The 23,996-nt window shown below is 34.5% G+C and overlaps 1 protein-coding gene across 2 annotated transcripts in view; it reads left to right on the forward strand.

The window, feature by feature from the left end:
- NSF (N-ethylmaleimide sensitive factor, vesicle fusing ATPase) overlaps positions 1-23,996 on the forward strand; it is a 192,112-nt gene that overhangs the window by 97,545 nt on the left and 70,571 nt on the right. For both annotated transcript variants that reach the window (XM_074260997.1, XM_074260998.1), the window contains 3 exons: positions 587-682; positions 12,769-12,925; positions 14,146-14,279. In XM_074260997.1, the coding sequence (XP_074117098.1) occupies positions 587-682; positions 12,769-12,925; positions 14,146-14,279 (387 nt within the window). The remainder of the gene's footprint in view (positions 1-586; positions 683-12,768; positions 12,926-14,145; positions 14,280-23,996) is intronic.

The raw sequence follows: 23,996 nt of genomic DNA on the forward strand, positions 1-23,996 counted from the left end.
TAGACGTCAGACATAAGTGTATAGACTGCAGGAATAAGTGTATTAGTAGTGAATTGTGCCTTCAAAATTGTGAAAATGCCATTCTGATTAAAACTTCTGTATGTGGATCATAACTTTTGATAGAAATTTCAAATTGTAGATTGTGCTGTAGTGTCATCAATGTGATTATTACTATAATGCCTAAGGAAAGGAAACAATGATTTTACCGATAAAAGGTCAGATTGTTTGTTGCAAGATGTGTTTATTAACTTTTTTCAACTTTAATTCTAGTTTTACAATTACTGCTGTGACTATAATTCCTATATTAGGGGGATAGTTTTAGGATTACATTTATGGGATAGAAATAATGAGTAAAACAGATATTTTAAATGATTTGAAAGGTTTGATAATCCATATCAAGACAGCTTTGCTATTCTTAGAAGTTTGACTCAGTTAAAAGAAAACTCAATTTTGAAAGCCTAAAAGGTTTGACTGACATCTCATTAAATATTATATAAAAACTATACACCCTTTGATGTTACTTTGTTAAATAGATAACTCTTGATCTTAAACTACACGTCTTTCCCTTTTTTTCCATTTTAACTAGGCCAGCACTAAAGTGGAAGTGGATATGGAAAAGGCAGAAAGCCTACAAGTGACAAGAGGAGACTTCCTTGCTTCTCTGGAAAATGATATCAAACCAGTGAGTATATCTTCTGAACCATAGAAACAATAACATGATCCAGGAGAAAAATAATTGCTTCTCTAATCAACATGATTATTAAAAATAGTGTTGCTTTTGTCCACATTGAATTTCATAGAACCATAGACTTAGAATTAGAAGGGACTTTGGAGGTTATCTAAAACTTTCCACTCATGTGATTATATTCTCTACCAATGATTGTCCATCTTTGCTGGAAATTTCATTTATTTATTTATTTAAAAAAATTTTTAATTAATTTTATAATTATAACATTTTTTGGCAGTACATATGCATAGGCAATTTTTTTACAACATTATTCCTTGTACTCCTTTCTGTTCCGAATTTTCTCCTCCTTCCCTCCACCCTCTCCCCTGGATGGCAGGCATTCCCATACATATTAAGAATGTTATAGTATATCCTAGATACAATATATATGTGCAGAACCGAATTTTGTTGTTGTTGTTGTTGTTTCAAAGGAAGAATTGGATTCGGAAGGTAAAAATAACCGGGAAGAAAAACAAAAAAAATTGCTGGAAAATTTAACAAGAAACATTCTTGTTAATGGTTCTCTTAGTTAACGGTAACTCTTCTTCCTTGTTGAATCAAAATTTGTACCTATTTAAACTTCCATCCATTGTATCTGCCCAGATAAATCCAGAATGTCTTCTATATGTGCCCTTCAGATGTTTGAAGGTAATCATAATATCTTAAGTTTCCAGGCTTGTTACTTTTCTCTGATGTGTAAATGTCATACTTAAAACTTGTCCCCTAGAACCAAACACAGTCTTTCCTGGACTGGAGTCCAGCAGAGAGAGTCCTGTCATCTTCCATATTCTGGACAACAAAATTAGCCATGTTTATTGAGGGCCTATCATGGCCAGATGACAAAAGGGAAGGACAAAAAAGAAATTTTAAAATGGTTACAAACTAAATCCTTTACAACCTGATTTCAACCTCCTTGTCATTCCTTATCCTATGTTACTTCCTTCTGCATATTTGGTGATCCAGCTACACTGGCTTCTTGATTGTTCTTCACACATAATAATTGATCTTTCATCCTCATACTTCCCCCATGCCTAGAACACACTTCCGCTCTCCTTTGCCTGCTTAAACCCTTAATTTCCTTCAGAATTCTGTTCAAGTAACACCTTATGTAAACTCTTTCCTCATCCCTTCAGATGGTTTTGCCACTTCTTATTTCAGTTTATTTGTATTTATATTGAATATATTATTTGTATATTTATATATGTACTTGGCTTCTCCAACAATGGAATGTAGTTACAGAGACAGTTTCACTTTTAATCTGTATCCCCAAGCACAAGGCCTAAAATTGGTGCTTAATAATAGATACTTGGTGCTTGATTGAATTCTTCAAGATATAAAAAACACCAATTCAGGTTCTCCCTTATAACTGTTAAGGTAATGTTTTTGTATGTATAATACTTTATGATTTATTTATAAACATCAAGGAAAAGTTGGAAAGTTTTCAAAATTATTTCATATTAAAAATATATTCTTCTAGTATATGCATTGCTTTTTTTCAAATACATAATGTTTTTATTATTAATTGAAGCAACTTTAGAAAAGAATTTTACTAAACGTTAAATTATGTTTATATTACTTTAAATTTTGGTTTTTGAATACATGTATTTCATAGTTTTAGTCAGTGTGTATATATTATTCCATATAAACATTCATGTCTATCATGTCTATTAATTCCCTATAGTTTTTATTTTAGTATACACATATACTTTATTATTGCTATCAAATTTTATTGTGAATTAAAGTCATGAACATTTCCATAAACAAAGGCTAAAAATAGTGATTGTACATGAAATTTAAAATTTATTATTTGTAGCTTTTTTCTTTTAGTATACATGAAATTTATAACGTACTACTAACATTGTCCTACTTGTTTGTATTCCCCACTTAATTCCTGTGTAGTCTTTTCTGTGTATTTTCAAATAATTTCCTTGATGCTCTAATCTTTTTTCTCTTCCCTCCACCTTTTTTGGTATTACTAGTCTACTTCATTGTTCCATCTACCTCTTCCCAAGTAAAAGATCTTTTTTGTAAAACACACACACACACACACATTCTAGCAAATAAATTTATGTTGTAATGTCATGCTCAGAAATGTGTTTATTTTTTGTATACTATCTTATCTTCATCAAATGGTGGAAATTATGCTCTTTCATCCATCTTTGGAAGTAATGATTTGTCATATTATTGATAAAAGTTATTACATCTTTCAAAGTTAATTTTTAATAACACTGTGGTCATTGTAAAAAATAGTTTTCTTAATTCTTCTCACTTTGTTGTTCATTTGTTTTAGTCATGTCTGACTCTTCATGAATCTTCTTGGAATTTTCTTGGCATTTGCCATTTCTAGCTCATTTTACGTGATGAGGATAGTGAGGTAGACAGGGTGAAATGATTTACCCAGAACCATAGTTAGTATCTGAGGCCAGATTTGAACTCAGGAAGATAACTTTTTCTTGACTCTTAAGCCTCCTGGTCTGTGTACTGTGCCACTTTAACTCTACATGAGTTTACACAAGTCTTCTCAGGTTTCTCTGAATCTGGTCTTTTCACTATTTCTTAGAGCACAATATTAACCCAATACATTTATGTACCATAATTTATTTATCCATTCCCAAATTGATGAGCACCCACTTTCCAGTTCTTTGCCTTGTCAAAAATACTCCTACAAATGTTTTTGTATATTTGAGTCCTTTCCTTCTTTCTTGGATCTTTTTGCCTAATAATGGTATTACTTGGTTAAAGGGTACATAAAGTATGGTGACTTTGGGGATATTGGTTTAAATTGCTTTCCAGAATTGTTAAACTAGTTCACATATCCACCTGAAGTTCATTACAATCTCTTTGCACATATGCTCTAACAATTTCAATATTCCTTATTGATCATCTTTTGTCAATCTAACAAGTAAGAGGTAGAACCTTAGACTAGGTTAAATTGCTTAGTTACTTGAAGATTATTTTTCATAATTTTTTGATAGATTACATTTTTTTTCAGTTGGGAAATGTCTGTTCATATCCTCGAACAACTTATCTATAGGCACTGATTCTTATTCGTAGTATATATTTAAAATTTTCCATGGATTTCTCTCTCCTTTATTTGGTCAAAATTCTTCACCATCCATAGTTGCAAAAAGTTGCTTCCATTCTCCAGTAATTTATTTATATTATGATCATTTAGATACAGTTCTTATGTGCATTTGGAGATTATTACTGTATGTAATGTGAAGTATTAATCTAAACCTAAATAGTTTTCCCTTTTTCTTAGCAGTTTTTGTCTTATTAGGTCTTTCTTTCTCCAGCAGTTGGAGCCTCCAGTTTTGTTGAACACTATACTGCTGTGTTCCATTGTTTCTGCATGTTTTGTACATATACAACAGATTATGTAATCTGTTCCATTAATAAACTTTTCTATTTTTAAACCAGTGCCAATTGATTTGATGATTATTGTTTTGAAATACAATTTGAAATCTGGTTGTGTAGCGTGCTCTCCTGGCAGTTACAATTACTAGTCTGTCCTAGGCCCAACAGAATACCTTTGACCACTGATCTTTGCAGTGTCAACTCTATCCAGCTCGCCTCCTCTGAGGCCTTCAAAGGTCTCTGGCCATGATCTCTTGAATCTATAGTTTAATAACTGGTAGCGCACTCAAGAACAGCCACGTGTAATCTTAAAAGTCTTTATTATACCTACTCACATAATGCCCTGACTGATGCCCTGACTTGTTGGTTCCCGAGTGAATACCTGGTCTGAAGACCCACGTGTTCACTACCAAAATCCTTACCTCTTTTGGCTACCCATCTTGGCTTGGCCACCCAGGCTAGGGAGCCAGGTTGAAGAGTGCCAGGTTAAAGAGAGTGACCGCTGCCTACAGTGGGCTTACATAAGGCCTGTGAGGTCACACACACAGCCAATCAGCAATAGAGTCACCCATTACGAAGCTATCTCAAAATGGACAGGATCCCACCTACAGGGCAGTCCTAATATCCACAGAAATTACTTCTGGGCCTCAATGTCCTGATGCGCTGTGGCGCCGCCCATTTAAAGGGCTCTTACATGGTTGTGTTAGTCAAATGTTTTCATTTAACTTTTTCATTATTTCTTTGAGATTCTTCACATTGTGTTCCACTATTTTTGAATTTTATTATAATTTTGTCTAGAAATTCTAGAAAGTTGTCATTCTAAAAACTATTCCTTGAATAGTTTAATTGGCACAACACAAGTCTGGATATTAATTAAGATAGTATTGTCATTATGGTATTAGATGGAATACACAATTGGGTATGGTGTTTTCTCTTGTTTACTTATATTTTCAGCCTTACTTATTGATTTGTGATTTGATGCTTGGACCAGCCCTCTTTTGTTTGGTCCTGATCTTTCTGAAGTCAGTCTTGATGCTGCGGGCACTGTTGAAACTGAATAGGAAGGCCTCACCCCCTCCCTGCCTTAATCCCTGGCTTCCTTCTCAGTTTCCTGGTTGCCTACTCTGGCATCAGACCTTTACTATACTCTTTCTCCTGCTTTTTTCACAATTCTCAATCTGGAGCTGCTTCCATTTTCTGCTGAGGCTTTAACACCTGCAGTGCGATATTGGAAGTCACTTTGCTCTCAGGCTTCTTATACTGCCCTCCTGAGGTGAATGTCCAGATGCTGAATTTTCCCAGTTTCCTGTTCAGGCTCTCAGTAATATACAGGCAGACCCCCATTCCCTATGGAGTTACTTCTCAGGAGACCTCCTCTGTCCCTGCCTGTGTTCTCATAGTCCAAGACCAGAGTCTGGCTCCAGGCACATAATTACTGGAGCTAATGCTACCTTGTGAGACCCATATTTACTAGATGGCTTGAGATCCGTTTGAAGGAGTTTATACTCTTTTGCTTTGCCCATCTCTGTCAGCTTCAGGCCTGTATAACTAGTTTCCCCTTACTTGATCTGACTTTGGCTTCTCTAGTTAAGTTCCTGTATCTCACTCCCATTTCCTGTGCACTACTGGACTGGATTGACCTCCAATTCTTTTTGGATTTCTTTACCATTGGTTTTTCTTGGATTGTTTTCTATTTATGTCAGAGAGCTTGGCTTTGTGTGATTCCATGTACCCAGAATTTAGTGCATAAATTTTAACAGACATTTACATTTTGGAAATGAAAAATGTCTCAGTAATTGGCAAGATAGAAATGAAGAAATGATCTGATAACACTTGAATGGTTTTGAAGATGATTTGAGAAGATAAAAGAAATAGGGAAATAAGGATTGATATGCATTCACCTTCTTTATTTTTTTTGTAAGTAGTATGTAAATTTTTCCAATTACAAGTAAAAATAGTTTTCATCCTCCATTTTTATAAGATTTCAAATTACGAATTTTTCTCCATCTCTCTTTTCCCTCCTCCTCAAGATAGTAAGTAATCTACTGTAGAATATATATGTGCAGTCATGGAAATATATTTCCACATTAGTCATGTAGTGAAAGAATAAACAACAAAAGGGAAGCGGCCACCAAAAATAGTAAAAATAATATGCTTTGATTTGCATTGAGATCTATACTTCTTTCTCTGGATAGGGACAGCATTTTCCAACATGAATTTTAGAATTGTCTTAAAACATTGTATTGCTAATAAGAGCTAAGTTAATTATGGTTGATCATCACACAGTATTACTGTTACTGTGTACAATGTTCCCCTTGTTCTGCTCATTTCATTCATTACCAATTCATGTAAATCTTTTCAAGTTTTTCTGAAGTCCACCTGCTCATCATTTCTTATAGCACAATAGTATTCTATTAATGGTATTACTTGGGCCTCATTGCCAGTTTTGGTTTTAACAATGTAAACCTTGTGCATCAACTCTTCAATATTCTCACAATAGTGTCTTTTCCAGAATGGAAATCCTCCATATATATTTGGTCTAATTTGGTCATTTTTTAAAGTTTTTTTGTTTTGTTTTGTTTTTCCCATTTATACACCACTTATAAACATTTGTTACTATGATGCTAATGTCCAAGTGCGGTGGCTTTGGGGGGCAAAAAGTTTGTCATAATAATCTTGGAGCTCTTTTGTATTTTTGTATTTTTCTTCAATTTTTAATCACCTTCAATATTTATCTCCAAATGCCATTGGAATTTCCTTCAACTGGGTCTCCTGCCAAGCTTTCTTTAAACTGATTTTACCCTCTGGTGCTTCTCTCTCCCAAATGTTCACTCAGTCACTCATTTTTAGATTGCTGAAAGTTAAATGAAAGGATTTTTAAAAATTCCTTTTTAGTCATGAACTAGTTGTGGGAATTTACTTAGCAAAAATACTGGAGTGATTTGCATTACCTTCTCCAGCTCATTTTACAGATGAAGAAATTATAGCAAATAGGATTAAGTGACTTGCCCAAGTGAATGTCTGATGCCAGATTTGAACTCACAAAGAAGAGTCTTCCTGTGCCACTAGGTTCTCCTATTAAAGTGTAGAGTCAATTTAAAAACTGATTTTTAGCACTCTCTATTCCTTTTCCCACCAATAAACTGGTCACTTCAGACACTAAAGACACTAAAGAAATCCATACAGGACTGAGAGCTATTTTATACTGGTAGGCCTATTAAGTACAGAGAATCAGAATAAGGAAAACAAAGTTCTAAAGAGGGAAGAAGGGCAAGTCCATTGACAACAGAATAGTCACTTTGAAGAGGAGGCTGATATAATAATCAGAATTTGAGGGAAATAATTATAGGCATTGGGAGATGACTGGTTTTTCTGACCAGGTAGTATTCCTCATTTCCTAAATGACTGCTAAGTTTTAGTCCAGTATTGTCTCCATAAAGAATAAGTGAAGACACATTTGGGAGAATATGGACTAGAGGAGAGAATAAAGAAGCAGAGGAGGGTATGTTTGAAGTAGTATAGTTTGGAAATAGCTAGGAAGGGTTAAGTATGGTGGTCTGGTTCTGGACAAAGTAAGACCAAAAGCTTACTTGTGGAGCCCAGGGTCCCAAAGACAGAAATCCAGAGTTTTGGTGGGAAGTAGAAAACTAGTGTATAGGCAGCATGGTTTGGAAGTGGTAAGCTTTGGACATGGTGATCAACAAATAACATCACAAAAAAATGAAATTACCTTTAATGATTACATTTAAACAAGAAAAGACTCATTGTTGATTTGGAATATTCCTAAATTAATTGTCTGTAAAGTCTGATCTTCAACTTTTCAGAACAAAGATCAGGATTAGTTTAAAAAAAGTAGAAAAAATTAGAAAGAGAGAAAAACTATACCGTGCAATTGAAATAATTTAATACTAACCTATGTAAATAACTGATTGCTAATTAAAATAGGAAATCGAATTTAACTGATTATAGGCCCAGTTGTTATAGAAAACTAGAAAAATCCAGAAAGTACCTTAGCAGACTTTGACATATTTGCCAAGCAGAGATGGAAGCCAAAGGCAATACTAGTTTAAAATTTAAATTGATTTGTAAAATATTTTTTAAAAAGATGATGGATGATTATAAGAAGTATCATCTCATAATGGAGAGAGAAGCACCAGAGGGTAAAATCAATTTAAAGAAAGCTTGGCAGGAGACCCAGTTGGAGGTAAGTCATCCCAAAGGCATTTAAAGATGAATATTGAAGGTGTCTACAAACTGAAGAAAAATAAACAAGAGCTGCAAAGAGTCTCACTATAAAATTTTTGCCTCCAAAAACCACTACACTTGGACTCTAGCATCACAGTATCAAATGTTTAGAAGTGGTGTACAAATGGGAAAACAAAACAAAACTTTTTTAAATGGCCAAATTAGACTAATATATAGAGAGGATCTTCATTTCAGAAAAGCTACCATTGTGAGGGCATTGAATAGTTAATGCACAGGGTATTTAAATTATGGGAATATACTAGATGTGTGCAGAGTCTTACTAATATCTTGTGAAAACTAAAACTAGGGCGTGACATCAATAACTACCATCCTATATGCCTGGTTACTCATTTTTACAAAAGTCATATATCCATGAATGAAAAGTATCTATATTGTGGGCATTAGTAGGGAAAAAGTAGGTTTTTGTGAGTAGGATTCAACAATGAGCTTCACTTTTACCATTTCATAATTGGATAGAAAATACAGAGCATACAAGTTTCTATTCTGGTTATTGTTGTTTGATTTTTTTTTAAAGCTTTTATTTCAATAGAACAAAATGTTGCTTTAAAGTTTCCTTTTTAATTAAAAGAAGATAGCCAGGGACTGGTCTGAGTAACTTCATCTTGTCCTAAAATATATTTTCCTTGTCCTTAGAGTCTATCACTTCTGGATGTATACTATATTCTCCCCAGTCTCTAGTGAGAAGAGACCTTTCTCTGAGTACATGTAGTCTGAAGGATAGTAGCAAGCGTCAGATCTAAGATCCCAAGGGATTTTCCTCTGCCCTATAATCTCCTGCTTGTTGCTATGCCACTTGAAGACCAGGCCAAGTTCCATCTATGCCAGAATACAAGATAGCTTCTACCTCCTGTGACCAACCATGATGTGGAGAACCAGCATCACTTCTGTCATTGAATAATTTCTCCTGAGATTCATGTAACTCATCTCTACTACCCAATCAAAATCTTGTAGCTACTGTGTATAGATTTCCAGATCACTCCCCAACTTAGTAAGTTGAGCACATAACTCACAATTTTTCTCTCCTACCTTCATATGCAGAGACATTAGCATACATACTGACTTTCTATCAAACTTCCTAACCCCTCAGTTACTCAGTACTTACTACCTACAGGTTGCTTCTCTACCCCTCCTCAGCCATACACAAGCACAGTTATTTCCTTGATCTTGCCATCACCCACAAATAGTTCGCCTCCATGTTCAAGAATTCCACACTACTTAACTGACCATACCCTATTGAGTTTTCACTCTCCCTCAGATTTTCCTTACATAAACTCTTCATTCATTCATGACCTGTAATCCCTCACTTCAGTTCTCTCACAGGCCATTTACCCTTCCCCAGCTATTCTGTTCTTTTCCTCATCTTGATCTCTTGGGGAACTGATTCAGCTTTACACTGTTCCTCTTCTCTTGAACCTCTAGACTTCTTATTATTTAAACTATTGCTCCCTACTGAGCCTCAGCCTTGGATCATTCCCACTATTTGCTGCTTTCATGCCCATAATGTCCTGCTGAATGGAAATTCCACCTGATTCCACTATAGATTTATATTCTACAACTTCAGCTGGGCCCTCCCTGCTAAGAAGCAATCTTCTATCTCCTTTATCAACTCACTATCCTGCTCTCCACAGTAGCTTTTCATTATTATCTTTCCTTAAACTTCCTTCAGCAGAGAACTTTGCCTTATATTTTATAAGAAAAAAAAAATGAAGCCATTTGCTGTGAACTCCCCCTTCTTTCCTCTTCCTCATTTCATCCCATGTAACTTCTGCCATTATCTCTTCAACTTTGGCTCACAGATGAGGTGACTGTACTCTTTCTCAAGATTAACCCTTTTACCTCCTCAAGTGGTCCCATTCCATTCCATATCCTCTAACAGATTGTCTTCTGCCATCCCCACTTTTGAATTTCTTATTGTAAATTTCTCTATTACTCTTGCTTCATTTCCTGTCTGCAGACATACCCAGGTCTCCCCATCTTCAAAAAAAGAAGAAAAAAAAAAAAAAAACCTTCACTGGATTTTTATTTTTTTCTCTGCTGACTTTCATCCTGTATCGTATTTGACCTTTGTGGCTAAACGCTTTAGAAAGACTATCTATGATAGGTGTCTTTACTTTCCCTCATTTCATTTTCTTTTTTTAACTATTTACAATTCAACTATTATTTCACCAAAACTATTCTATTACTAATGGCTTCTAGCTGCCAAATCCAGTGGTCTTTTCTCAGTCTTTATTCTTCTTGATCTCTCTGTGGCTTTTGACACTGTTGCTTATTCTCTCTTGGATACTCTTTTCTTTCTATGTTTTCAGGGCAACTGTCTTTCCTGGTTATCTTTTTCCTTATATGACCTCTTCTTCTAAGCCTCCTTTGCTGGCTCTTCCCCCAGATCTTCTCAATAACCCTGGGGTATTCCTAGAATTCCGTCCTGGACCATTTTCTTTCTCTAGGCTTTGTCATTTGGTGATCTCATCAGCTCTCATGGATTTAATTACCATCTGTATGCTGATAATTGTCAAATCTACCTATCTTGCCCCAACCTCTTTGCTGACCTCAGGTTTCATATCTCCAACTGCCTTTCAGACATCTTGAACTAAATATCCATTAGTCATCTTAAACTCAATGTTTCTAAAACAGAACTCATTATCTTTCCTTCAAACTCCCTCCTGCTTCCAATTTTTCCTGTTACTGTCAAGGACAATGCCATCCTCCTAGTGCCCTGTGCTGGTAATCTAGGAGTCATCCTGGATATTTCTCTCTCTCTCTCTCTCTCTCTCTCTCTCTCTCTCTCTCTCTCTCTCTCTCTCTCTCTCTCTCTCTCTCTCTCTCTCAACTGTTGACAAGGTCTGTTGATTCTAGAAATAATTCAGAAATAAGAAATTCAACCTTTGCAATATCTCTTAAATAGGTCTTCTTGTTTCTGACGTTGCCATCACTCTAATGCAAGCCCTAAGCATTTCCTCCCTGGATTATTGTTGGTAGGTTCACCATTCCATTACTCTACTGCAAGTCTTTTCTTATTTCATACTATTCTCCAGTTTCTTAAGTGATTTTCCTAAAGCATAGCTTCATTCATGTCAGTTAACTCTAGGGGCTCTGTATCACTTATAGTTTCAAATACAAAATCCTTTCTTATACATTCAAAGCCCTTAATAATCTAGCCTCCTCTTACCTTTCCAGTCTTCTTACACCTTACTTCCTGACACATAATCTTCAATCCAGTGACATTGAACTTCTGGCTCTTCCATGAACCAGTCATATCTCCTCTTTTGGCTTCAGGAATTCTCTCTGATTATCCTCTATCCCTGGAGCATTCTCCCTCCTCTGCTCTACCTAGTGGTTTCCCTGGCTTCCTAACTAAATGCAATTTTCTGCAGGAAGCTTTTTTAAACTGTTCTTAATTCTAGTGCCTTCCATCTGTGAATTATTTCTTATAAATCCTGTTCATAGTTTATTTGTACATGTTTGTTTGTATCCTCCCTCATTAGATTGTAAGCCACTTGAGGGCAAGTACTTATCTTTTGCCTTTTTTTTTTTTTTTTTTTAATCTCCCCAGTGCTTAGCACAGTGACTGGCAAGTAGCAGATACTTACTTAAATGTTTATTGACTGACTGATAAGGCATCTCCCACATGAAGAGGAAAGTCAAAATGATAATTTATTAACCAAATTTCAACAAACACCTGTTTTAAACTTATTGATGGATAGTAATTTGAAAAAATAAGTATCATGATTTAACAAGTGCAGTGTTCTTCCATTTGCATCTTTGCATCTTTGTGAGACTTTTTCTTAGCCATTAAAACTAAGGATTGAAATAAATTGAACAAAGAATCAGACCTTCAAGATTTAAATAAAAAATAATGGAGTCTATTTGACGTTGCTCTCACTGAAAATATTATTATTAACTAATATGTTTTGGGAAGCACAGATATGTTTTTCCTTTTGATAAATAAAATAATTTAAATTTTATTTGTTGTTTTATAATGTACATATATTTGTACAGTATGTGCATGTATAAATATATACATTATGTTATATTATCCATATATGTAAATATATGGATAAATATATATGATATATGCATATTTGTGTACATAAGTACATAAAAACATATTGTAGGATGTGATCAGAAATATTTTTCTAATGGGATGCAGGATCAAAAACATTTGGAAACCACTCCAAATCACTAAAAGTCAGATTTGGGTTGTTTTTTTTTGTCCTAGGGGCAAAAAAGTAAATGGGCAATTACAACTCAGACTTTTGCTTTTAAAGCATGTTACATTGATTCAAGATAGTACGAGCACTTTTGTACATTGGTAATTGCTAATGATCTCCTGTGCCTTTTAAATCTTTTCTTTCTTTTCTTTTTTTTTTTTCCCCCATTCTGATGATTACTGTTCTTTGAACTGCCCTTTTCCAAAACAGGCATTTGGAACAAACCAGGAGGATTATGCAAGTTATATCATGAATGGCATTATCAAATGGGGTGACCCAGTCACTAGAGTGCTAGAAGATGGCGAGCTCTTGGTGCAGCAGACTAAAAACAGTGACCGAACACCATTGGTTAGCGTTCTTTTGGAAGGTAAGAAAAGGTGATGAGCTGAAGCGATAATAGCAAGAAGTAGCATATGAGTGATACAGAATCATAACTTTTTTGTGAATATTTAGTAGGGTTTAGAAAATTAATCTGAGACTTTAGGATCTAAAATAAGTGCATATTGCATATAACTTAAATTTTGTTACTTTTAATAGTTTCACAGTATAACATTTATATCTCCCACTAAACTCCTTTTTCACTTAAGTTCTAGTCTTTCCAACTGGATTATCAGTACTGTGAAGGATATTAGTTTGAAAAATTTTTTTTTTTCTTGTGGAACCTCAAGGGTTTAGCTTACATAAACAAATAAAGTTGTCAAATACCTACTTTTTATCAGTAATACAAATTCACTTGTACCCTGTGTGCCTTTCTAGAGAGATTTTCATAGTTTGTAATCATAAACTCCATAACTTATGATAGATGTGGGAAAGTTAAATAATCTTATGGATAAAACTTAGTGTCAAAGGACCTGGACTGTACTGCTGTATGATCTCTAACTATAATTCTGAACTGGTCATTTAGCCTACATTTACTTAAATGAAAAATAGAAATTTTTACAATATAAGTACCTAACCTTCCATAAGAAGCTTGTAGTGTGGGCCAAGTAAGCTCCATGTGAAATATTTTACAAACTGAAGCACCACAAGTATCAAGTGATCTTCTAAGGAGGAAGGTTGGCTGATTAGCATCTTAGAACTTAAAAAAAGGTCTTTCAACAAATTTTATATTAACTTAGTCTTTAAAGATAAATGTGAATTTTGTAATTGATCTTCATCAAAAAGAAAGGTTTACTTTCAGTAAGTCATCTTTGGGAAAGAAATTTTTCCCCACAATCTTCACTTGGGATATAAAATTTTTAGAAACAAGTAGTTTGGCAAACCTTTGATGATAAGCATTGATATAGATTGGAACTTAAAAAAATTTTCATGGGGGAGGGAAGTAATAAGATATAGAAAACTTACATTTTATTTTTTAATCAAAAAAAATTTTAAAGGACCATAAAAGGGAACATATTTATATCCATATATGGGAGAAATGTTCATAAATTTATTAAATATAGGTGTTGCTGTGATAGAGTGGCAGGAAATGTTAGAGACTAGTTTAAGGTCTCAGTACTTGATAATAAATGTTTAAGCTTTGTTTTATTCTTCTTAATCCAGCATTTTTTTTTACTATCCTGGCTGATGTATTGTATCTTTATTCAGGCCCTCCTCACAGTGGAAAGACGGCTTTAGCAGCAAAGATTTCTGAGGAATCCAACTTCCCCTTCATCAAGATCTGTTCCCCAGATAAAATGATTGGCTTTTCTGAAACAGCCAAATGTCAAGCCATGAAGAAGGTATCAAAAATTTTGCTTTAATTTCATATGGCTTTATATGTCTAGTATCGCAACAAGATGCTTTTTGAGTACAATATAGTCTCCTGCAAAGTATCTGAAGTAATTTGGGAATCAGTAGTTTGAATATTTCAGAAGTTATCAATAACTAACTTTGGAGTACACTTAGGTGATTATTTTACAATAGATTTAACTTTTTTCAAGTAGATATTTAAGTTATTTTTCATTTTTTTGAGTATACATTCACTAAGAACAAGAGAAGAAGGGATGGGCATTGCAGAAGTGTCCATGACTGTGCACTTGAGGGTGGGCAGGCACTTGAAATGAAAAACAAAAACAAAAACAAAAAAAACAAAACAAAAAAACAAAAAAAACCCACCACACTAAGATCTGCAAACCAGATTATCTGAACATGAACAAAGAACAGTCAAATTGAAGAGTAGATAAGTAGCATTGTGAGAGTATTCTCAATGATTCCTAAATGAGGAAGGCTGGATGCTACCTGTGATTCATAGTCTTAATGGCAACTTAAAGCTGTTTTCTCTTTCTTGTACACTTTCTTTATGTGCATAGCTAAAACCTGTTTTGTTCAAGTATCAATGAATAGAAAGACATAGAATCAAAGAGCTGACAAATGACTTTAGGATATCATTTAGTTCAGTTTCTTATCTTCAGGAAGGTGAAAATTTCAGTCATACAGAATGGGTTGTCTATTTTTTGAAGAAAAAAGGAGAGGGAGTGGAAAAGATAATAATAAGCTCCAAGGATGGGGACTTCCACTTACCGTCGGGAAGCCAATGTCTTTATTGGTATTTCAATAAGACCAACGACATCCCTGCACAGAAAACATGTGAATTTCAATCCTGCCTCAGACACTACTTGGCTCTGGTTGTGTCCCTGTTCAAGTAACTTAACCTACTCCTAGCCTTAGTTACATTATTTGTAAAGTGTGGATAATAATATATAACTCATTGTGAGGATCAGATGAGATAATATGAGTAGATTTTCACAAATCTTAAAAAACACTATATAAATGTTAGCTATACTTATTATTCAGCTTAATTCCATTTTCTCTTATTTGCCTTTATAGGGATGTGAACAATAAGACAAGGAAATGTGTGGGGATATTTTGATTTGAGGGATAATAGTCTTAAGGATTGACTTACTGCCTAGTAAAGTAATTTTATGTGCCTTTCTTTCATCATTGCTTGTAGAGCAAGAATTGGTAAATAATGTGATCCAAGATTACCTCAGTGTTTCTTTAAGGAATAGGTAGAAGAGAGAAAATGGAAAATGGAAGAAAAATGAAATGTGAGAAATTGAGCTTTTGTCTCAGTAGGTGGCAGACAGTTTCTACTTATATTTCTGGAATAGCTTGTTGGGGAAGGATTTTGGTCTAGATTTATTTTGATTATTCCTAAACAATTATTTGTAGACTATTGAAGAGTTAAATCTGTTCAGTATATGTGTATCAGAACTTTGGAATCCTTATTTGTGTTAGTAAAAAAAAAAAAAATGTTCAAAGAGCCAAGGAAACAAAAGATATTTTATAGAAACCAAAAAAACTTCAGTTATATAATGTAAAAAAGATACCAACTTCATGGCACACTGTTTCCCATGCCGAGAGGACAGCTTTCTTCCTATGCCTACTGAAATCTTTACATTCAAAATCCAGCTGAAATGATGCTTCTTCCCAGAAGCTTTCCCCTCCTTCAGAAAGGTTAGCATTTTCTCTGTATTTCTCACAGCTAGATGGAGGAGGGAGGCATTTCTTTTCACTTATGGACTCATTTGAATTATAGTTATTTGTAAATGCTTATTATCAACAAGCATTTATTAGGTCTTTAATATATGCCAAAAACTGTGCCAAGCATGGGGGTACAAAGAAAGGCATTAGTAGTACCTACTTTTGGAACACAACATAATTACTCCATATTTAAGCCCATTTCCATACCCATAATATATAACAGCAACTAGTTACTACCAACACAGTCCTCCTTCTACCCCCATTTCCCTTAGAGAGTTTTGGAGAGAATAAGATACTATTTCTGTGTAAGGAAGCTTAATTGCATCCTAAGAGAGTCAGAGCCTGGCATCTGTAATGTAAGGTACAAGGAAGATCCACTAAACACCAGAACAGATACCAGATCAGTTTTCTTTCTGGAATACCCTAATCTAGCCCTAATTCCTATCACTAATGCTATGTTAAATCTCTTTTCTCACTGGATTAAGTGATAATTGACTATCCCCTTCCTCTCAAGTTTAAATGTGATAAATCCACAACTTTTCACTTTCAGGTATCCCATGTTTCTTCTCTTATGGTCAATCCACACCCTCTCCCAATTTATCCTTCTTAATGCCCAGAACCCAGATCTCTTCTTCCTATAACTTTAAGCAATTTCTTTAACATTGATTTGATACCCTAAGATACAAGACTTTTTAAAATTTTCTTTTTATGCTTTTCTGAAGCACAAGAATAAGCAATGTATATTCTAATGGAGGAGCATAATATGGACATAAATTGATCCATGTAGAATAGGTGGAATAGAAGGCACTAACTGCTGTGGTGGAGTAGAGATAACCAAGAAGGGCTTCCTACAGAAGTTAGAATTTGAACTGAGTTTTTAAAAAAAGTCAAGGATTCTAAGAGAAGGAAAAAAGAAGAACATTTCAGATATGGCAAACAGACAATGTAATGATATGAAGAGAACAAAAGGAATTTTGTGTGTGTGAACAACAGCAAGTAGGCCAGCATGGTTAAATAGCAGAGTATATGGAGGAGAATAATATGCTAAAGGAATGGAAAGATAGGAATGGGTTTTAAATATCCAAAAGAAGAGTTTATATTTGATCCTAGAAGCAATAGGTGTCTATTGTGCCTTAGTGAATTAAAGAAATGACATAATTAGACCTGTACTTTAGGAAAATCATTTTGGTAGTTGGGCACATTTAAGTAAGTGGGAAGACACTTGAGATAAAAAGTTCAATTAGAAGGTTATTGAATATACTAAGTGAAAGGTAATGAGGGCTTGAATTAGCATGTGGTGACTTTGTGGGTAGAGAAAGGCAGACAAATATAAGAAATGTTGTAGGGAAAGAAATGATGAGATTTGTGAACTGATTGGATATGGGGAATGACTAAGAGTGTCCCATCAAAGGGGAGGGAACCAGAAAGTAAACAGTAGGAGAATATAATAGGGAAAAACCCAAAAGTTGAAATTACCAGAGAACTCAGGATGAAGAAAACTCCATTAAAGACTTTGAACATGAGTAAATTCCCCAACAGGGAAATACTAATAACATAAGGAATATGGCCTAAATTAAATTTTCTCATTTCTGTTTATTTAAGTACACTGACACTCAAACTATTGATGTTTAATCTTCCCATCTCCTGTTTCATATCCCCCTTACCTTGGTTCATAGATCTTACATTCTAGATTCCTACGCAATATTGATCTTTACAACATCGAACTTGCCTTTTATCACCAGACACATTTGCAATTAAACTTCATTTTGGCTTTGACCCAGCTGCTTTATTCTTCCTGATAATGCTCATTTTATGATGTGTTATATCTTTTATCATTTTCATACTGTCCATGGATTTTTCTGGCAAAGATACTAGAATGATTTGCCATTTTCTTCTCCAGTAGGTCACTTCTTGTTTGAACTCTTCATTTTGACCTGTCTGTCTTAGGAGTTACATTATAGCTCATAGTTTCATTAAGCTACATGAATCCCTCACCCAACAAGTCACTGATCCAGGAGAGGCATCATACCTTAGGATGAGGAAAATCAGAGTTCCTACTTACATGTTACTGAACAAAACAAGGAAATTAAAAAATCATGCTGAATCAGTCATCTAGCATTTCTTAAGCACTTATACTATGCCAAATACTAAGTGCTGTGGATACAAAGAAAGGAAAAAAAAACAAAAACCATAGTCTCTGCTCTCAGGGAACTCACAATCAAATAGGAGAGACAACTTCAAACAACTTTGTACAAAAATTATATAAATAGGATAAACTGGGGAAAGTCTCAGAGGAAAGGCACTAAGATTTAAAAAGACTTTTAAAAAGGCTTTTTACAGAAGATGGGACTTGAGCTAAAATTGGAACCAGGGAAGTGAGGAGGAGTTGAGGAAAGAGGGACATTCCAGACATGAGGTTCAGCCAATGGAAAAAAATTCAGTTGAGAGATGGAATGCCATGTTCAAAGAACAACAAGGAAGCCAGTGTCACTCATTGAAGGCATAGTGTATTGCTTAATTTCTCTAATTGACTTTGTTTGATTTATCAACAATTCAAGTGAACAAGTATTTATTAACCACATACTACATACTTTCAGTCACTGTGCTAAAAAGAAGATAGTTGTGCTGTGTGACTAGTGATTCCTGAGGAGATGGTTCTTATTTCTCTAAGACAGTCAATGAATTAGGACCTCCAAGAAGTATTTTGGTACCTCTTGTGTATCATTTAGCTGAAGGATTAAGTATGAAAAAAAGCTCTGCAAACTTGTATTCATTATAAAATCCATCTAACTGAAAAATTAATCCTGGCCAATTTTCATTTTGGTATAATTGCATTTCCTTGTATCTTGTCTCATATAAATGTTCAGAAGCAATAGTTATTCTTCTCTGATGTTGTTTATGCCAAGGTTTTTAAGTAGATGCCTATTCCTATTTTACATATATCTTTTTCTGAGCTGTGGGTGGAGGGAGTCCTACTTTTCTATAAAGTTTACCAAATTATTTTAGGCTGGGCTAGGATCAAAAGCCCTTTGTAAATGTAAGATATTATCACTTTTATTATTTTAATCTCTTGCAAATTGACTTGAGGGGGAAGGGAATGTGTGTTGATTTTAGAGGCTTAAATAGTTAAATTAATGACTTAATAACTTATGATTTAATCTTTAAGTTGCTGAAGCCTTTCAAGGTAGAGTTTGAGTAGAAGGCCAAAGAATATAAAAATAAGTGTCTATACAAGCTTACTCAAAATTATTCAGGCTTATGATTCACACTGTCTGGATCTTCCATATACCTTAAAGGTATATTAAAAAAAAAAAAAGTCTTTCTGCTCCAACTTTATTTAAAAAAAAAAAATTAGAATCATACCAGATTGCTTCTATTTTTTGGCTTTATTTAGGGGAAAGCGGTAAGGGGAATAAACATTCTCTACCCTGTAACTTAAATACATAGCAGAGAAAGGAATGAAACAAAGGTGTCTCAGGAATATTTTAGAAATATTGCAAAATCTCTCCCTGTGAATAGTTTCCACATTGTTGCTTAATGATAGGTTGACAAAGGCCTGAGGGCTCAAACCAGTCCTAAGATGCTAAATTTTCCAGGTTGTAAAAGATCTTCTCTTTTTTGAAAGGGAAATACCAATGCCATTCTTTGATATTTCTGGTTTACCTTCCACCACTGGCCCTTTTCTTTCATAAATGGAAGGAGATATTTTAAAATGTTGACTTTTCAGACCATGAGTAACTTTTCATGTTTTACAATTCTTGGGAGGTAATTTCTTTAACTTCTTATTAAGGAAATAGTGACTGAATGCTCACGTTTAGAGAATTCTTAATACTTTCCAAAGGCTGTAGATTGTAGAATTCAGAGTTATAGAAAACTTCACTCATGTGGATTAATTATAGAGAAGCCCACCTGAATTAATGGTATTAGAGAAAAATTTTAAATGTAATTAAAAAATTTTTAAGAACTGACATATTATCATCATTTCCATATATAAAAAAGGCCTGAAAATGGGGCTTGTAAATCTACATATAGCTTGTTCTTTTTGATATATATTATATTTAAAATATCACCAAAATTGCCTTGCTTGTTTGTGTCTCCTTTTGAATGGTTTTCTCGGCTTATTTTTAAAAATATTCTATTGATGTTCTGTCTTATCTCAGCCTCTGCCCCACACACAATGCAATTTCTTTTTTGTAGCGGGCAAACAAAAGAAATTTATGTTTTAATGTTCATGTCTAGAAATGTATGGATCACCTCTCCCGCAAGTGTGTTTATGAGTCTTCTGAAGTCAAGATTGGTTATTGTATGGATCATAATTTTTAATGTTTCAAAGCTGTCTTCTTTTATGTTGTGTTCACTTTATTAAAAAACAAAACAAAACCCTTTTGGTTCTGCTAACTTCACACCCACATCCTTCCAGGTATCTCTAAATCTAGTCCTTCGTCATTTCTTAGGTTACAGTAATATTCCAGCACATTCATATACCATGATTTGTTTATCCATTTCCTGGTTGACAACTATTTATTTTCTAGTTCTTTGTACCATAAAATAGTACTTCTATAAGTATTTTTGTGCATATACATTCTTCTAAGAGTATCACTAAGTCAAAGAATATATATAAAGTTTAGTGATTTTTCAAGTATCGTTTCAAGTTGGTTTCCAAAATTGTTGGATCTTTTCACAGCTCCATCAGAAGTATATTAGTATGCTTTTCCCTCCAACAATTGTAATTTTCCTTATTTGTCATCTTTAATAATCTTACAGGTGGATGAGAGCTAGATCCTCAGAGTTTATTTAACTTGCATTTCTCTTACTAAAGATTTGAAGCATTTTTTTCATATTTTGTTGATAGCCTGTATTTTTTCATTTGAGAAAAGACTTTATAAATTTTAGTTCCAAATGTTCATATGGATTATTTGTGCCTAACCTGTAACAGATCCTTCAGAAATTATACTGGTCTGATCAGTCACAGTTAGCACAATGTAACTTGATTTTGACTTAAGTTATGTCATTTTGGTTCTCTTCAAACATAAAGAACTTATTTATTGAGGAATTACTGTTATATTTATATATTTATTTCAATTCCCTATTAAAAACTAACCATATGCCAGACACTTTGCTAAATGCTGGAGATACCAAGGAAGCCTTTCCAGAATTTGACATAATAAAGGAGACAGATGTGAAAATCATTTGGTATATGCACAAAATAGATGGAATATCACCTCAAAGAGCAAGGCACTAGCAACTGGGGGGCAGGAACAGGCCTCTTGCAGAAGGTCCAAGTTCAACCAAATTTGAGGGAAGCTGAGGAAATTAAGGTGGAGAAAGAGTATTCCAGGTATGGGGGCAATCAGCATAAGGGCATGGAGATAGAAGTGTCATGTCTGAGAAACAGTAACTCGGTCAATATGACTAGATAGTAGAATTTTTAGAGGGAATTGTTTTTGCTTTCTTTGGGTATCCCCAACATTTATCATGGTGTCTGGTATATAGTAAGTGCTTAATAAATGTTTGTGGATTGATTGATTGAATCTTGTGTACTTAATCTGTTTCCATGATCAACTTTTCATTTTTTTAAACCAGTATTGATTTAGTCTATATGTATTTGATATGTATTGATGATTCCAGTTATGAAGCACAGTTGGAAATCTGGTACTGCTTTACTCCCTTCCATCCCATTTTTTTTCATCATCTCCCATGTGATTCTTGATTTTTTTGTTTGTTCACATGAATTTTTTTTTCTAATTTCATCTAGTTCTCTAAAAAAAATTATTCGTCATTTGATATGGCACTAAATCTCTAAGTTAACTTAGGTAGTATTGTCATGGTTTTTATGGTAGCATGGCCCCCAAATGAGTATTTAATTCCTCTTCACTTATCCTCCAAGAAGCAGGAGACTAGTATTTGGCCTCACCCTCTGCCTCAGTCCCTGACTTGGTTCTCATTTTCAGGTTGCCCATTCTGTCTTCAGACCTCTATTAGTCTTTTTTTCCTTTCTCTTTGTATAGTTCTCAGTCTGGAGCTTGTTCCTTTTTTTTTTTTTTTTTGCAATAACTTTAATAGCCTGCAGTAGGATATTGAAAATCGCTTTGCTCTCAGGCTTCTTGTATTGCTCTTTGAGGCTACTGTCCAGGTGCTGAATTTGCTCTGTTTTGGCTTCCAGTACTTGAGGAATGTACAAGCAGGCCCCCTTGCCCTCTGTAGTGCCTTCTTAAGAAAGCAGTTCTATCCCTGATGTATTCTGACAGTCTACTAGAGCCACGATCTGACTCCAGGTCTACAATTGCTGACTGAGCTAATGCTGCCTTGTGATGCTCATGTTTAGAGTACTAGATGGATTGAGATCCATTGGTAGGAATTTATACTCTTTTCCTTTCCCCACTTCTGTCAGTTTTAGGCCCCTGTAGTTGGAGCTAGTCTCCCCAACATGACTCTCTCCTTGCCTCAGTTGCTTCTGCACTGATGTGACTTTGACTTCTCTAGTTAAGACCTCTACCTCACCCCACCTCCTTCTGATTATCTTTTTTGTTCAGTTCTAGATTAGATTGACTTCTAATTCATTTTGAATTTCTTCACTATTGGTTTTTCTTGAACTTTTTTCAGCCTATATTAGAGAATTGGGCTTCTCTGTGACCTCGTATGATGCCATCTTAACCTGAAAAATCCTCATTTTATTGCTTTCAGATACATACAGACTAAATCAAATATGTAAGATTATATAGCTAGATTTCTGGATCACATAAGCATCAAGATAACAAACTAGATATTTTCTCTGTTCCCTACAACTTTTCAAGTCCCTCCAAAACAGAAATGAATCACTAAAAATAACTTAAGATCTTTCCATAGTCTTGAGCATACCTATAATTCCCCCAAAAAAAGTTAAAAAAAAAAAAAAAAAAAAAAACAGGAACAGATGCTGACAGTGAGCTCACTCAGCATTCCTCTCGCATCTCAGTGAAGACATAATAATAGACCTAAGGTTTACTGGAAACTCATCCTTAAATCAAAATTCTCCTCCTTTCCAGGGTCTTGAAGATCCCAGTCCCAAGCTGCAGACCTTAACACTTTGCCTCTTCAGTATCAAACACCTACCAGAGACAGCAACACAAAAACACCAGTGCTACATAGTTCTGAACTGCGGGGTCTTGGGGAAAACAGACTCTGAACTGCCAGTGCCAAGTTAGAGAACTAAGGAACAGAGGGACAGGATAGGTTCATCAGAACAGGATACTGTGTAGTACTCCATAATACCTGAGGGAAAGAGCATAGCATCTAGATGAGGCCAGTTTTAACCATTCAGAAGTCAATTGTGACAAAGACAGACTCGTGAACTCTGTATTGCCCAGGATGAGAAGAGCCTGAAATGCTTTAAGAAGGAAAACATAAGGTAAGAAGTCAGGGAGTGAAGAATAAAGTGGTAAAGACTAAAAGTACTAAAAATTTCAGAAAGATGAAACCTCAAAGGCCTTGAACAGACAAATCAAGAAAAAAGAAGAATAGAATAGAAGGAAATATGACCTCTAGGTCTAGTAAACAAGGAATTTATGAATATAAGCCACAAAATAAAGGGAAATGGCCTAATACAGATGATCCTGTGGAATTTGAGGAAAATGGAACCGCAACATACTATTCCTGAATGATTTCAAAGAGAAATGAGAATTGTGGGGGCAGAATTAATTTACTGCACCAAAGAAAAAAAAATGAGCAGAATATAAAAACTTGAATCTGCAATGGCAAGCCTCATCAAACAGATAAAAGAGAGAACAATAGATTAGAAATTCAAAAACACAGATATAAAAATCAACCTAAAAGAAAATATGCTCATTATGTAAACCAAACATAGTGACCTTAAAATCAGAATGAAGTAGAAACATCTAAACATTATAGATTTCGCAGAAGAAAAATAACAGAAAAAAAATCCTTAATATCCATAATGAAGGCAATAATAGAAAGGACCTTCCCAAAACTTCTGA

The sequence above is a fragment of the Sminthopsis crassicaudata genome, chromosome 4 (assembly GCF_048593235.1).
Source record: "Sminthopsis crassicaudata isolate SCR6 chromosome 4, ASM4859323v1, whole genome shotgun sequence".
NCBI lineage: Eukaryota > Metazoa > Chordata > Mammalia > Dasyuromorphia > Dasyuridae > Sminthopsis > Sminthopsis crassicaudata.